Source organism: Rhinolophus sinicus, linkage group LG09 (genome assembly GCF_036562045.2).
Source record: "Rhinolophus sinicus isolate RSC01 linkage group LG09, ASM3656204v1, whole genome shotgun sequence".
Lineage (NCBI taxonomy): Eukaryota > Metazoa > Chordata > Mammalia > Chiroptera > Rhinolophidae > Rhinolophus > Rhinolophus sinicus.
Window position 1 is genome coordinate 63998372 of NC_133758.1, and position 15526 is coordinate 64013897.

Here is a 15526-nt window from a genome sequence, read left to right on the forward strand (position 1 = left end):
CTCCTGGAAACCAATCTTTTTACTGTAACCATAGTTTGCCTTTTCCAGAATATCATACATTGGAATTATACAGTATGTAGCCTTTTCAGATTGGCTTATTTCATTTAGTAATATGCATTTAAGTTTCCTTCATGGTCTGATAGATCACTTCATTTTTTAGTGCTGAATAATATTCCATTACCTGGATATACCACAGTTTATTTATCCATCACCTACTACTGAAGGACTTCTTGGCTGCTTCTAAGATTTAGCAATTATGAAGAAAGCTGCTATAAACATCAAAAGGTTTCTATAACACATAAGGAACTTTGACAACTCAGTAAGAAGCCCAGTGGAAAACAGGAAAAGGACATGAACAATTGATTCACAGATAAATAAAAATTTCCAGTATGCATAGCAAAAGATATTCATAGAAATTACATTTATAATCAAAAAGATGAAAACTAAATGTATAGCAATAAGAATTTTTTTCTCACCAGACTGGCAAACATTTATATCTCCATTATTGGCAAGGGTGTGGTGAAATGGGTACTTTCATAAACGAGGTGTGATCAAACAATATGGTGAATGTTTAAATTTAAAAAATGTATTACAGTAAAAGACACATTGCCACTAATCCCCCTCAAAATACTCCCCTTTGTTTCAAACACACTTATCCCACTTTCTGAAGCAGTTCTGGAAGTCCTCTTTCGTCAGTGTCTTTAGTTGCACTGTCGCAGCTGCCTTGATGTCCTCAATCATTCTGACTTTAGGGAAGAGCCAGAAGTCGCACGGTGCCAGATCCCATGAATAAGGTGGATGAGGACAGGCCATAATGTTTTTATTTGACAGAAATTGCTGTCCCAGAAACAATGTGTGATACAGAACATTGTCATGATGGAGGATGATTTATGGCACACTTCCACATGTATACTAAGACACAGGTATAAAAATATGTCATTGCAGAACTTTTTTATAAATTTTCTGCTATACTTTAGATGTCTTTTAATCAACTTTGTTGGAGAATAATTTACATATAAGGTATACATTTAAATCAGTTTTGACAGATGCATGCCTGTCATGTCACCTCTACAATCAAGAAACAGAACTTTCCATCACCTGAAAGTTTCCTCAGTCCCTGTGCAAACCACCTCTCCCTTCATTCCCCGCCTCAGGCAATCAGTGATTGGCTTTGTCACTATAATTTAGTTTGCATTCTCTAGAATTTTGTATTAATGAAATCATACAGTATGTATTCTTTTGTGTCGGGCTTCTTTCATTCAGCATAATGACTTTGAGATTCATCCATACTGTTGCATTTTTATAAGTGAGTAGTGTTCTGCTACATGAAATATACCATATTTGTTTATCCATTCAGCTGCTGATGGACATTGAGTTGATTCCAGTTTCAGTATGGTGAATCAAACTGCTATGAATATTCATGTACAAGTGTTTGTATGGACATGTTTTCATTTCTATTGAGTAAATACCTAGTGGAATGACTGGGTGATATGGTTAAGTGTATGTTTACCTTTCTAAGAAACTGCAAAACAGGTTTCCAATGTGGTTGTATCACAGTGCATGAGAATTCTAGATGCTCCACATCTTTTCAACACCAGGAATTGGTAATCTTTTTAATGTTAGTTATTCTCATACATATATAATGTTTTCTCATGGTTTTAATTAGGATTTCCCTGACTAATGATGTTGAACATCTTTTCATCTAATAATTGGCCATTCATGTATCTTCTTTGGTGAATTGCCCCAATGTTAATACTGAAGCAAAATATTCAAAACAATGCAAAAATCCACCAACAGGTGAAATGTTCAATAAGCACTTGCAAATCCATATAACAGAATACCACGCAGATATTAAGAAACACTAGAGATTTACAAACCCTGACATGGAATGTTGGCCAAGATATCCTCCTTGATTTCAAATGCATAAAAGAAGCTGCAAAACAGTTATTCTCAGGAACATTTGAGATCTTGCTTCTTGGTGTATGTTGTCAGTTTGGCTCAAATAGACTCTTATAAAAGTCTCAAAAAAAAAAAAAAAGGAACAAACACAAACACACACACATACCAGGGGTGCCAAAAATTTTATACACATGACTTGTATTCATCTTTTGTTATCAGTATATATTGAGTATTATAATTTTAATACAGTTATTTCCTTTCTTAAAATGTGATACATTTTTTGGCACCCTCTGTATATATATTTCTAAGTTTAAAAATAAAATAAAATTATAGAACAGAATGTATATGATCTTATTTTTGTAAAAAAATAACATTAATAATATATGTTGGTAGTTGCAGAAGCATTCATAAAATGTTATCAGTATTCAACTCTTAGGGAAACAATTTATGGAGAACTTTCACTAGCTAAGTTACATATTTCTGTAATATTGCTTAATTGTAATTGTGTGTATAATCAGCACACAAAAAAAGACAAAAAGCAAAAAAGTGAAGACATAAAAAATAAACAAAATGGGAGAGAAAACAAAATATTTTAGAGAAAATAAAACAGAAAAGACCTCAAATATAAAAAGATATTTTGACATCATTAAGAATGAATAGGCAAGTAATTCTTTATGTTACATAAGTCTCTAAAATAACTGGTCTTCTGTACTCAGATCTCTTTTAAGGCCTTTATTTTATTTCAAGTGACACAGGAACTATGTTTAGGGGTCTTTCCATCCCATAAATCTTATTACAAATCTATGAAGAGAAGTCTAAATTTCACTACTAATGTCGTCTCACAGTGATAATAAATTAGGAAATTTTTGTTCAGTGAAGCAAAAACTTTTCAACTGAATTCATTTGACATCAGTTAAGAGAGTTTCCTTTACTATCTAAGAAGACATCCAGAAAGGACTTCTAGAGCACACGTAAGTCAAAATCAATGAATGAGTTGAACACTTAACAGCATAAACTTTGGAAACTGGATTTAATTCCCGACTCCACTACTTACTACCCAAGCAACGTTGGGCAAGGTAGCTTACCTTCTCAGGGCTTCAGTTTCCTCATCTGAAACATCTATATCTCTATATCAAGAGTTTGCAAAGATTAAATGAAATGTATGCAAAGTGCTTAGTGCACTTTCTGGCATGTAGTAAATGCTACTAAAAGTTGACAACTGTTATTGTCATCAGCAGCATCATTATCATCATCTATATGTATTATACAGTCACATCACCTATTAAAACCTTAATCCAGATTTGAAAACAAGAAAAATACATGATTATTTTAAGGATAGGAAAAAAACATGATTGAATACTCTATACTTAAAAAGGACATCTACGGCCAATATTTTGCCTGTTTGTGAAAGACCACAATAGGCTGGATGGGAGTGAGGGGTTACTACAGGGGAAAAACAGTAGGAAAGGGCATCCATTATAATTTGTTGAGATACATTGAGCAGCTTGTATATCACTCTATCTTATTTGGCCTGTATGATGGAAACCAGTTATGATGGTACAGCTGAGCAACCATGTAAACAAGTACAATTATAATGAAGCTGCCATCAACTCTATACTTGCCAGAGCTGCTTCTAGGACTTTCCTGGTATTGGGCTCTAAGGTTTCAGGTCACAAATAAACTTGAGCAGCACCAAAGTGGAGGTAACTGACAGGTGCACACACAAGTGGCTCATTTGTGTGACAGCAATCATGGCATCTGGATTCCCACCACACGAGCTAACTACTGAGGCATTAAAAATTAAGAAAAAAAAGCGCCAGGTCAAAAAAACAAGCTGATCGAATATCAGTAGCAAACAGACCTTGTGATATACACCGAAAGAATTATTTGTTATTTTACAGAGAATCTGACTACCAGAACTTAGTAGTGAGAAAGCAGAAGATGGACATCTCTTCAAAGCATGCTCTCTTAATCTACTGAAGCTTTATTTATAGTAGTTAGCAGGATGTTTTCATTCTAGAACACGTTAGAAGTCTTGACAAAAGCTCTATTCCTAATTGTATAGCTTGGCAGGTAATTTTAGGAGTTTAGGGTACTTGGAAAATTAGTATATACTGGAAGACATTCCAGGAAAATTAAAATTTTTGAGTTATAAAAAGGTAGTATGGAAGTGATGCTAATGTTATAAGGCAATTATACCATCTAGAGACAACCAGAGAACAAGTTAAATGGATAATAATTTATAGTAACTTATGATTCACCATCTGTTGACACCCAATTTCTTCAGAACTGCCCTTTCACTCCAAGAATTCGATTATTACTGTGGAATTTGCTATCAGACAGGTTTTGGAAATGTTAGCTGCTACCATTTTGATAAAAACTTGAGAAATTTACAGTATGAATGATGCAAAAAAGAACAGAAGAAGGCTTTTGAGTTATGGGTAAAGCATGCCACAACCAAAGAACAAATCAGTGCTAATCCCAAATTCCTCTGCTCTTCTGCAATTTCCAGCTTCTTTTGCAGTTAGGTTGGGGCCAAATACCTGGAATCCAGCCAATGAAACATAAGCAGAAGCAATATAAGTCAATCTAGGCCTAACCCTCAAAAATGTCCCTTGAAATCCTCTAGGCCTCTATTCTGCTGCAGTGACTTTACAGGCTACATGCTTCAAATTGTGAAGCTTTATGTGTCGGAACAATGTTTTCACTGTTTGTATTGTCAATGAAAAAACATCCAGCCTAAGAAGAAGCTTGTAAGAGTTTATTTGAGCCAAACTGACAACGATCGCCAGGAAGCAAAATCTCAATGGATTGAGAAAATGTTCCCAAAAATGGCAGTTTGCAACTTATTTGATATGTAGAATCAAAGGAGGATGGTTACATGAAATCCAGTGGTTGTAGATTAAGGGGGTGGGAGAAAGCAAAGCAGGGAAACTTCTGGGATTGGGTAAAAATACATTGGAGACAGTTACTTCTTCTACATAGGTGGGTACAGGATAGTTAATAGTTCACTTTTTACAGCACGTAGAGATGGTAATCAGGGGACAAGAATAATAATGAGGGATTCTGTAGTTTCCTGCTCTGGTCCAGAAAGGGATTACTGACATTCCAAGGATGTTATCCCAGATGATGCAAAAAGACAACAGACAGGCTCACTTAAGGTAAAGATTGACTTTACCAAGGAAGCTTCAGGCTAAAGATGTGACTTCCCGCCATGGCCCACCTTAATTAGTAATTTTTATGTTCACGCCATCCTATGTGGTTATTTTCAGTCTCCTGAGTTTGTCAGGTTTAACATTGTGGCCCATTTACCATCAACAGTATAAAGCCACTGAGACTGTGGGCTAATTTGCGCCACGGCACAGCCTAGCCTATCCTGACCAACAAAGATGCCAAGCACTGGAGGAAAAGAAATGGTAGCCTCTATGCAATTTCACAGCATCAAAACCAACACCTGGGAAGTCCATTTCACGGGGAGACTCTTTTACTGTCCCTTTGGCAGCAGTCCTCCAACTGAGATATGAGAAGACCTTCCCAAGAGATATTGAATCATTTTAAAGAAGTCAATATACAGGTATTCAACTTCCATACGTATTCTTTCCTAAAATCAATCGGGCTACGAATAAATCTTTCACAACAAGCATACTCCCACTAGACAAAAGGGAAGCAAATTCCCAGATCTTACTCTCACTTTAGTTCATATAAAATTTACTTAAGTGATAAAAACTTTTAAATATTAACTTGATGTATGCAACGGATTGTTTTTCAAGTGATTTAGGAACTAGAACACTGCTATCAATTAGTATGTGGAAGGGTGGAAAACAGTACCAATTTATAAATCAATTTATATTAAGTTGGTGCAAAAGTTATTGCGGTTTCAAATGTTAAAAAAAATGGCAAAACCACAAGTACTTTTGCACCAACCTAATAGTTACAGAATTCATAACCAAGAGTCAGCAAGCCAAAGGAAAAAACTCCTTCAGTGTTCAGGCGTCTTTAATGGGCCATCCTGAAGCAACTACTCAAAGGATCAGACATGGCTGGACCAGGAACTGGTGGAGTAAATGGTAGTTACGAATTCCTGAATGTGAGTGCTCACAAACGCAAGAGGCCCCTTGAATGTCTCAGTGTTGGCAATATGGCTCTCCGATGGGAGAAAACTGACTAAAGGCAAGTCCTCTGCGCAATTTAGAAAAAGGCAGCCCCTCCAGGGGACAACTGAAAAAACAGCACCCACTCTAGGTTGATGAAATACTGTCCTAGGTACTTGAGGTGGAATTAAAAGTATCACAGCAAGGAAGAAAATGTGGCATGCGTCGGTGAGGGGTGCAACGTTAAACTGAATGCAATCAGGCTCTTTCAACCCAAAATAAATTGTGGGCCCTATTTTGCAGAACACTGCAGATACTTAACTAGGAGAAACAGAAGGGAAGGGAGGGGAAGAGAAGCCTGGAAGAAGTGTGTGAGGTGGATACATATACTTCATGATTTCATTTGTTTTTTAAAGATCCCAAGGGTAATTCTGAAGAACAGGAGCGATGCCTAGAGAGAATTTAAGATGCTTTCTGTGTGAAAGACTATGGAACACTCCCAGAGACTTCACTTCAAGAAGTAAAGACAAAAAATTATTCTTTAAGGCTTTTAGAGTTTTGGTAAATGGAGAGGGGGAAATGAGGAGCATGTTTCCAAGGACAGAGGCAGGCCATGTCCATGTTCCAAACGCTTTAAAACTTTTAATACATACCAATTGTTCACCAGAAAGTCACATTAATATATACTGGCAGAAGGCCGGTTGGCTCCATGGTTGGAGCACAGTGCTCATAACACCAAGGTCACCGGTGCAATTCCCACATGGGCTAGTGAGCTGCACCCTCCACAACTAGACGGAAAAAAAACGACTTGACATGGGGCTGATGAGTCCTGGAAAAACACACTGTTCCCCAATATTCCCCAATTAAAAAAAATAAAAAAATAAAAATGTGTGTGTGTGTGTGTGTGTGTGTGTGTGTGTGTGTGTGTATAAAAATAAATAAATTATTCTTTAAGGCTTTTAGAGTTTTGGGAAATGGAGAGGGGGAAACGAGAATGTTTCCAAGAACAGAACAGAGGCAGGCCAGTATATGTATGTGTATACACACACACACACACACACACACACACATATATATGCATGCCAGTATATGCCAGTATATACATATATACATATACATATATATACACATATATATATATGTATATGTATATATATGTGTATATACTGGCACCAGCAGTGTATGAAAATGGTATTCTCCACCAACTTTTATAACCCTGAATATGATCTCTTAGTTTCGTAGGGTATTGTTTGTTGCAAATTTGGAAGTTAAAAGTTTGCATGTCGGGGCCAGCCTGGTGGCTCAGGCAGTTAGAGCTCCGTGCTCCTAACTCCGAAGGCTGCCAGTTCGATTCCCACATGGGCCAGTGGGCTGTCATCCACAAGGTTGCCAGTTCAATTCCTCGAGTCCCGCAAGGGATGGTGGGCTCCGCCACCTGCAACTAAGATTGAACACCGCAACTTGAGCTGAGCTGCCTCCTGGATGGCTCAGTTGGTTGGAGCGCATCCTCTCAACCACAAGGTTGCCAGTTCGATTCCTCGAGTCCTGCAATGAATGGTGGGCTGCGCCCCCTGCAACTAGCAACGGCAACTGGACCTGGAGCTGAGCTGTGCCCTCCACAACTAAGACTGAAAGGACAGCAACTTGACTTGGAAAAAAGTCCTGGAAGGACGCACTGTTCGCCAATAAAGTCCTGTTCCCCTTTCCCAATAAAATCTTTTTAAAAAATTAAAAAAAAAAAAATGTTTGCATGTCACCTCCACTTTACTTTGCATTTATCTAATAACTTCTGAAATTAAACGTTGTTTTTCTTAACTGCTTTGTTTCATATCTTCTTATAAATTACCTGTTCTTACCGGTATTGTTGGCCCATATTTTTAAAGGCACATTTTTCTTTTTCTTATTGGTTTGTATGGATTCCTTATGTAGTATAAACATTAACCTTTTATAAGCAATATTTAGTAAAGGTGATACGGGAGAGCCCCCTCACTATAGGAATTTTAAGTCTCCTTTTCCCTAGTTTCTTAGCTTCCCAGTCCCTGATCCTAATCACTTTTTAAATTAGTTTTTTAATCTTAAACAAAAGATTGTTCCTAACCTGAATCATAGAATGTCTCCTGCCCCCTGCTTCAGATACTTACACAGAAGCTTGCAATTTATGCTTGATGATTGTAACCACTGTGGAAAAGCATTCTTTCCAGGCCATTCCAGGCCCAACTCCTGGGTAAACAATGCCAACTGAATAACTAGTTAAAACCAGAGGAAAAGGCCATAGGCCCCATGAAGCTAACTGGACTTTCACCCTGCGTCAGTAACTTTGAGTCCTGCTCCTTGGGCCAGCGCTTTTAGACTATTAACTAAAATCTATCTCTCCTCGTCTAGGGGCCATCATATATCCTTACCGAAGAGGTCAACACGGTCTTCCAGGCGGATCCCCAGACCTTCTTCCTCTCAGCTAAGATCAGATAGGGCGAGAGCTCCATGAATCCCTGATAGGTAGGGACAATGACCACATTCAGCAGGAAGCAGATACAGAACAAGAGACCTCCTGTCCCTTAACTTTCCATAGAGATTTATGGGGACCATGTTTCTCAGGGGGAAATGAGGCAGGCAGTTAGAGGTAGGAAAGGGGTCTCCAAACATTCCTGCGTGTTTACATGGCCTATGGAGAGCGACCGCCCAGAGACCTCCCAGAAACCTCCCCCTACATCCAAATTTTTCCGTTATCTACCATAACCATTAACCACTATGAAGACAGAAGACACAAACTACCTAACTAGGTTAGACGAGTCATTCACATCTGCACAGTAAAGGCCACAATGACCTTCATCTCACCTTGGACTCTTTATACCATCATTATAGTATCATGCATATGCTCAGAAGTTCATTAATATCATTATAACAGACTGAATTCTGGGAAGGAACATGCGCAGTCTGAAAAGATGAGGTAATGGTCTCCTGTCAGTCATAAGTGCCAGCAAGAGACCCCACACTCAGAGAGGAGTAGCCCATTCTAGAAGAAAAGGAAATAAAAATTCCAAGTCCTCGCCAGTCGTCACCTTTTGAGCCACACTTTTGCTCAGGCCCACTCCTATCCTTTAGAGTGTACTTTGGCTTTTAATAAACTGCTCTTTCACCACAGCCTTTTGGTGTCCTGCTCAATTCTTTGTTCGGGATACCAAAATCCTGGATACCATGCAGAGAAGAGTTTGTTCTCCAGTAACAAAAGTATTTTTCCCCTATCTGCTATTTGCTTTTTGAATTGTTTTGGAATTTCACTTTCAAAAAATCAATTGTTCTACTTTCTGCCTTTGGTATTGTTCCAGAGTTCCTCAAGACTACCCAGACTTCTAGTGATTTGCTAAAAGGATTCACAGGACTCAGCATATAAATGTATTCATAAGTAAACTAAGGATTATTATAGCAAAATGATACATGATAGGATCACCAAGGGGAAAAGACAGGCAGATTCTAGGAAAATCCATGAATAGACATCTTGTCTTCTCCCTCCCCGGAGGCGCCACTCCAAGCATGCTTCTTTCTCCAACAACAAAAAATATGGTAACGTGCAATGTTTCTGCTCAGGGAAATCTATTACAGACTCAGAATCCAAGGTTTTTGTTAAGGGCTTTTCACAGGCACTCTGCTTTCCATGTACCAAAATCCCAGACTCCCAGAAGAAAAGAAAGTGTTCATCATAAATTATATTTATTGTACAAACCATCTGGGCACCCTTTTAATTAGGAAGCAGTTCAATTGTCAAGTTTTCAGATGCTAACCAAGAGCCAAACTTATTAGAGGGTCCTTCTAAATAATAGCCTAAAGCCTGCTATATTAACCCTTTTCTGCACAGGTATCATGTTTTTCCAAGTCCAGATTATATAAAATATTCATGTATAGTTGGTTTTCCCATTTAAAAGCTTTTATTTTCCTTTTTAAAGATTTAAACTAACTGAGGTATATTTTCTCTACTTAAATACCATGTTTCCCCAAAAATAAGACCTAGCCAGACAACCAACTCTAATGCATCTTTTGGAGCAAAAATTAATATAAGACCCAGTTTTACTTTACTATAAGACCCAGTATTATATAAAATAACATAATATAATATAATATAATACTGGGTCTTATATTAATTTTTGCTCCAAAAGACACATTAGAGCTGATTGTCCGGCTAGGTCTTATTTTCGTGAAAACACGGTATTAGTAGTTGCTGTTTGGATAAGAGATTAACATTTTTTCTTGCTTCTTATTTTTCCAAACATTTCAGGTTTTCTACAAAAAAACATGTATTGTTTTTATAACTGTAAAAATAGAAAGATACAAATTCTAGTGACATTAAAATTTTATGTACTCATTTTAAAACAAAAATTTATGTCTGAAACACAATATTCATACTCCTACATTTTTCTTCATATCGAAGTATTCTGTCAGCAATTTTATTATTTTCAATGAAAACTTTTAAGTGTGAATTAATGTATTAATACCTGTGTTACACCTGGGTGAAGAATATTAGTCTACAAAGAAGTAAATATGTATAAAACATTTCACCAGTGCTTCATTACCATGGACAATGGATATGTGCTTAGAATTAAAAGGATCAACAAAGAGTTTGGCACTCAGACTCTTGAACAAACTGTTTCTAATACTGGATTTACCAAGGAGAACATTGCTTAAGTGACAGTTAAGTGGTCTAATGTGTTCAGTGCATGCCTAACCCTATCAATAAGTGAGCCAATCATCTCCTAAAGATGCATTTCCATTTCTACTAGTGTCAGGCTTTATCATGAAACAATAGGACCTCTATAAGGAAAACTGAGATAATCTAAAAAGTTTCAGGAAATAAATATTAAGTATGCTCTAAGTATACACACAAATATTTCTATACACAGAAATTATTAATTCATTCTCCTGTCCTAAAAAAAGTTTCACATCAAAAATGTTTTTAATATCTATGTTTATTCGTAATATTTCAAAGTAAACAGGTATCTAGATCAGAGATCAGCTATTGTTACTTATATCAAGAAACGCACCATTTCCCACATCTAATTTGCCACAGCCATTGTAATGAGAGCCAACTGTTCAGCCTACACATACAGGAAAAGTCCCCAAAATTATGACTCTGGCAATCTGTATAGGATAGCTGCCTGGTTGCCACCTTCCCTGGAAAAGGCAGAAAAAGTTAATCTCCCTAAGGTAAGCAAAGTTTCCTTGGGAAGAAAAGGGAAAGGTTTCTGGGTTCTTACCCTCTGGAATATCTCCAGGGGGAAGATAAACTTCACTGGTTTTACAACCTAACTCTGTGGAAATATCTCCAAGGCTCTGAGTTTTATACCCCTTTGAAATATAAACATAAACTTCCTGGGAGTTCCTTAACCATCTATTCAGTCATCTTTTAACTTCCAAGGCTTGTCCTTTAACCCAGGTTCTAGTTTCTAGTTTAGAAAGCCCTGACCATGCAGAAACATGAAAATATTCACTTCTTGATAATAGATAGTAAAATTAACCAAAGTATTTATATTTGCAGCACTCGTTAATACTTGACAACTCCTACAAAACTCGCTTTCAAACCCTTACTAAAAATCCCTGGGAATTCCTCAGAGGTGCCCCAGAAGCCCATTTTCAGTAGGGCAATTAAAGTAGAGATACTGAGTTAGAGCTGGGCTCTAGGATCCCAATTCCTGCTTCAAACACAGCCCATCTGTGCTCATATTTTGGGCTTCCAAGTATGGTGTGGTTTTTTTTGTGTTGTTTTTTTTTTTTTGAAGACAAGATTCTACAAAATATATGTATATTTAAATCCACTGAAAAAAGAAACACCAAAAAATCTTAGTTAACCGTTAGCCAGACTCATCAAGACACAGAGAGGAACCAAATGAATAAAATCAGAAATGAAAAAGGAAAAGTGACAACACACACCACAGAAATACAAAACATTTTAAGAAAATACTACGAGCAACTATATACCAACAAATCAGACAACTGGAAGAAATGGATAAATTCCTAGAAGCATATAATCTTCCAAGGCAGAATCAAGAAGAAACAGAAAAACTGAACAGACTGATTACTACCAATGAAATTGAATCAGTAATCAAAAAGTTCCAAACAAACAAAAGTCCTGGACCAGATGGCTTCACAGGTGAATTTTACCAAACATTTTTAAAAAAGAAATATCACCTATGCTCCTCAAACTATTCCAAAAAACCCAGAAGAACGGAAGGCTCCCAAACTCATTTTACAAGGCCACCATTACCCTGATTCCAAAACCAGACAAACACTTTACAAAAAAAAAAAAAACTATAGGCTGATATCCCTAATGAAGACAGACATAAAAATCCTCAACAATGTATTAGCAAACCGAATTCAGCAATACATTAAAAAGATCATATACTATGATCAAGTGGGATTCATTCCTAGTATGCAAGGTTGGTTCAATATCCACAAATCAATTAACAGGATACACCACATTAACAAAATGAAAAATAAAATTCATATGGTCATATCAATAAATGCAGAAAAAGCATTTGATAAAATCCAGCAGCCACTTCAAAAACTTCACTTCCTTAAAAACTACTTTTTCTCTTTTCTTTCCCCTTGATTCAAACTGGCCTTCAAAAAGTCTAATAGCACCATGGCTCACTTGCTTCTGTTCTTTCCTTATCCTTCCACCTTTGTGACCCCTCTCTTACTCGTTAAGCCCTTAGGTTACCCTCAAACAGTCTTAGGAACAAAGCCTCAGGTCTACTGACCACAGAAACAGAGTTTCTGTCAAACTAAAGGTAACATCTCGAAAGCAGTTGTGTTTTGATTCCAGACCCATGGTGACTGGACCCGACCAGCCGCATCCCCTCGAGACCAGGAAGAATGATGCCATGACTGACATCAGGATCTGATGCAATATCAACTGCCTCCTACCCTAGCCCTGACCAACAAGTAGAGCCTACCACACCAACTCCCTTAGCCACCATGACTAATAATCTTTCCCCTATATAACCTAACCCCTAGGGGTCATGGGGAGCCAGGTCTTTAAGCACTAGCCCACCTGTGTCTCCGGCTTGGAACCACTTCCTTAAATAAAGCTTTACTTTTTTTGCTACAAACCCCTGATATCTTGTTTGGCTTTGATGCGTGCAGGCAAAACGAACCCCTTTTAGTTTAACAGATGCGAGAAGACTGAGTTCTGGTCCCACCTCTACTTGCAATGTGAATTAAAGCAAGTCACTTAACTTCTCTAGGCCAGTTTCTCACCTGAGAAGTGGCCTATTCTCAGAAGTAATCCAAGTGGAATATGGAGTTTTCATATTCAGGAATAAAGTGAAGAAATAAAATAGTCACTATAGTCAAGCTGCTAAATTACTAAAATCAAATAAGTTGAAGTATGAGGAAACTATTCTATTCAGATAACCCTCTGATTATTCCCTGAAGGGCTAAGGAAAGAATGTTCAGACCACCTGACATCCATTATCCAGATCACCAGTCATCTAGGGGATTACTATCTCGAACCAATCCAGAGGCTAAGAATGCAGGGTTAATACTTCTCAAAAATGTACTTTAAGAACTCAGCTTTTGTGTCTTCTTCTGGGTATTGCCTAGTTGTGTTTCCTGTTTGCAAACCCTAAGACCCTTAAACAAATCTTTATCATTTATTTCTAGCCAAAGCCTCGAGACTCTTTTTGTTTGTTCTACAAGATAATTATTAATAATTTATTCTCCCTCAATCCTCATATATATCTGCAAAGGTGATGAAGGGCACACTGTCATGCATAACCTACCTGTCAAAAAGTTTTCTCTGTATTTCTTTCCCTCCCCCTTTTCTAATGCAAATTCATACGTGCAGAAGATAGCAAGATATCACTATAGGGAAGAGTATTTGGAAGTATAAGCCAAGTAAAAAGACCACTTACAGTATTTTACGCAATTCTGGAAATCATTTGCCAGTTATAAAATAATTAATAAAGGCATTCTGATTCCTGTCACCCTCATTTTCCTGCTCCCTCCACCCAGGAAAAGTAGATTGGTTGATGATATAAAAAGGACATCAGGTGGGAATCACTGACCAGTATGATGTGACTCATTCATTCATTTAAGAACTGAGTGCCCAATTACCAAGTACTAAACTAAGCACCAAAGACAATGCCCAGAAAGGAGAATTTTGGGCCAGAACATAAGTATATAGTAAAGTACATAATCTGGGTTCCTCGGGCCTTAATTGCTTCGAAAGCCTTGATGACACTCTACTGCCTTGATTGATTCTACAATTTGCTTCAAACGAGAAATTTGGTGAACCAAATTCCCTCAGAATGAACAACAAAAGAAAATTGTGGATCTCCATCCATCAAAGAGTATGGAACCTGAGAAGGCACACTCCAGCTAGGCATGTCACAAAACATGTAAAAGAGACAGTGAGGAGTGGCAGCTGCAAGAATCAGTCCTAAAGTTCTTTATGTTTCATACAAGCTTATTTCAGGACTCAGTGATTATCATTCCACATTCTGAGGGACTAAAGAAAGTTCTATCAAGCTGTAGTAAATCCAAATTTCAAATTCTAAACAAATTCTAGGACAGTTGCCTGGTACAAAGGCGTTTTATTATACATTAGGTATCATTCTTGAATTATCACATTTTTCTTTATAACTAAAAGTCTGTGAAAGAATCAAGATTTTAAGAGCTTTGGCCAAATTTTGCTCTTTGAAAATGAGTATCCCTGCTTCCTACCCACCTCCCTAACCTGCTAATCCAAGGAAGGGAGTAAAGTCCGGCATTTGTTAGCACAGCTTCTCCCTCAAATTAAAGAGGCACTCTGAACTCCCTCCTGAAACGCGGTCGGGTGTACATGTTTAGTTACCTACACTTGGGGGAAGAGAGGGTAGGGGTACCCCAGAGAGGGGAGACGTCCGCCAGTAGGACCGCGCGCGGGGCGAGCCGCTGCAGCGAGCTCCCGACCCCGGGTGCGGGCCAGGGTGACCCCGGGGCGGCCGGAGAGCGGTGCAAGGCCCGCCGCGGGACGACGGAGCCAGTGCGCGGGGAGGCAACGGCCAAAAGGCGGGCTGCGGGGGCAGCAGAAACTTCAGGATAGCATGGGCGCTCTACTCAGGATGCCGCCTGAGGTAGGGGTCTGGGGCTGGGATCCCCTTCGCCGCACCAACCGAATCTTGGAGGGTACCTGACTGCGGGCGGCCCGTCCACAGCTCCCTCCTGCTGCCCGGGCCGGAGAGAAAGCCGGTTCTCCGCAGAGTCGCGACCCTCGCCAGTGTTGCCAGCATCTCGCGCCTCTCAGATACCCTCGGTCCCAGCGGTGAGGAGAGAACCCAGTGCGCGCGCCGCCCACAGCCGCTGGGGGCGCCCACGGCCACCTCACACCCCGCCCCGAGCTAGCGGGGCCTGGCCACGCCGGGCGGAGCCGCGCTGGGCGGAGCGCTCCCGTGCCGCATCGCTCGCTGGGCACGCGTCTAGTTAATGGGTCCTGACCAAAGACCGCGAGACTGCGAAGACCGTGCTGGAGCTGGGTGTGTTCGGCTTTCCTGAAAAAGAAGAGA

General features: G+C 38.9%; 1 protein-coding gene across 1 annotated transcript in view; it reads right to left on the minus strand.

Annotated features, from left to right (window-relative positions):
• SUGCT (succinyl-CoA:glutarate-CoA transferase) overlaps positions 1–15472 on the minus strand; it is an 866747-nt gene extending 851275 nt beyond the window's left edge. Inside the window, exon 1 of the mRNA XM_019710224.2 lies at positions 15154–15472. Coding sequence (XP_019565783.2) covers positions 15154–15253 — 100 coding nt within the window. The 5' untranslated portion in view covers positions 15254–15472. The remainder of the gene's footprint in view (positions 1–15153) is intronic.
• Positions 15473–15526: the final 54 nt, after the last annotated feature.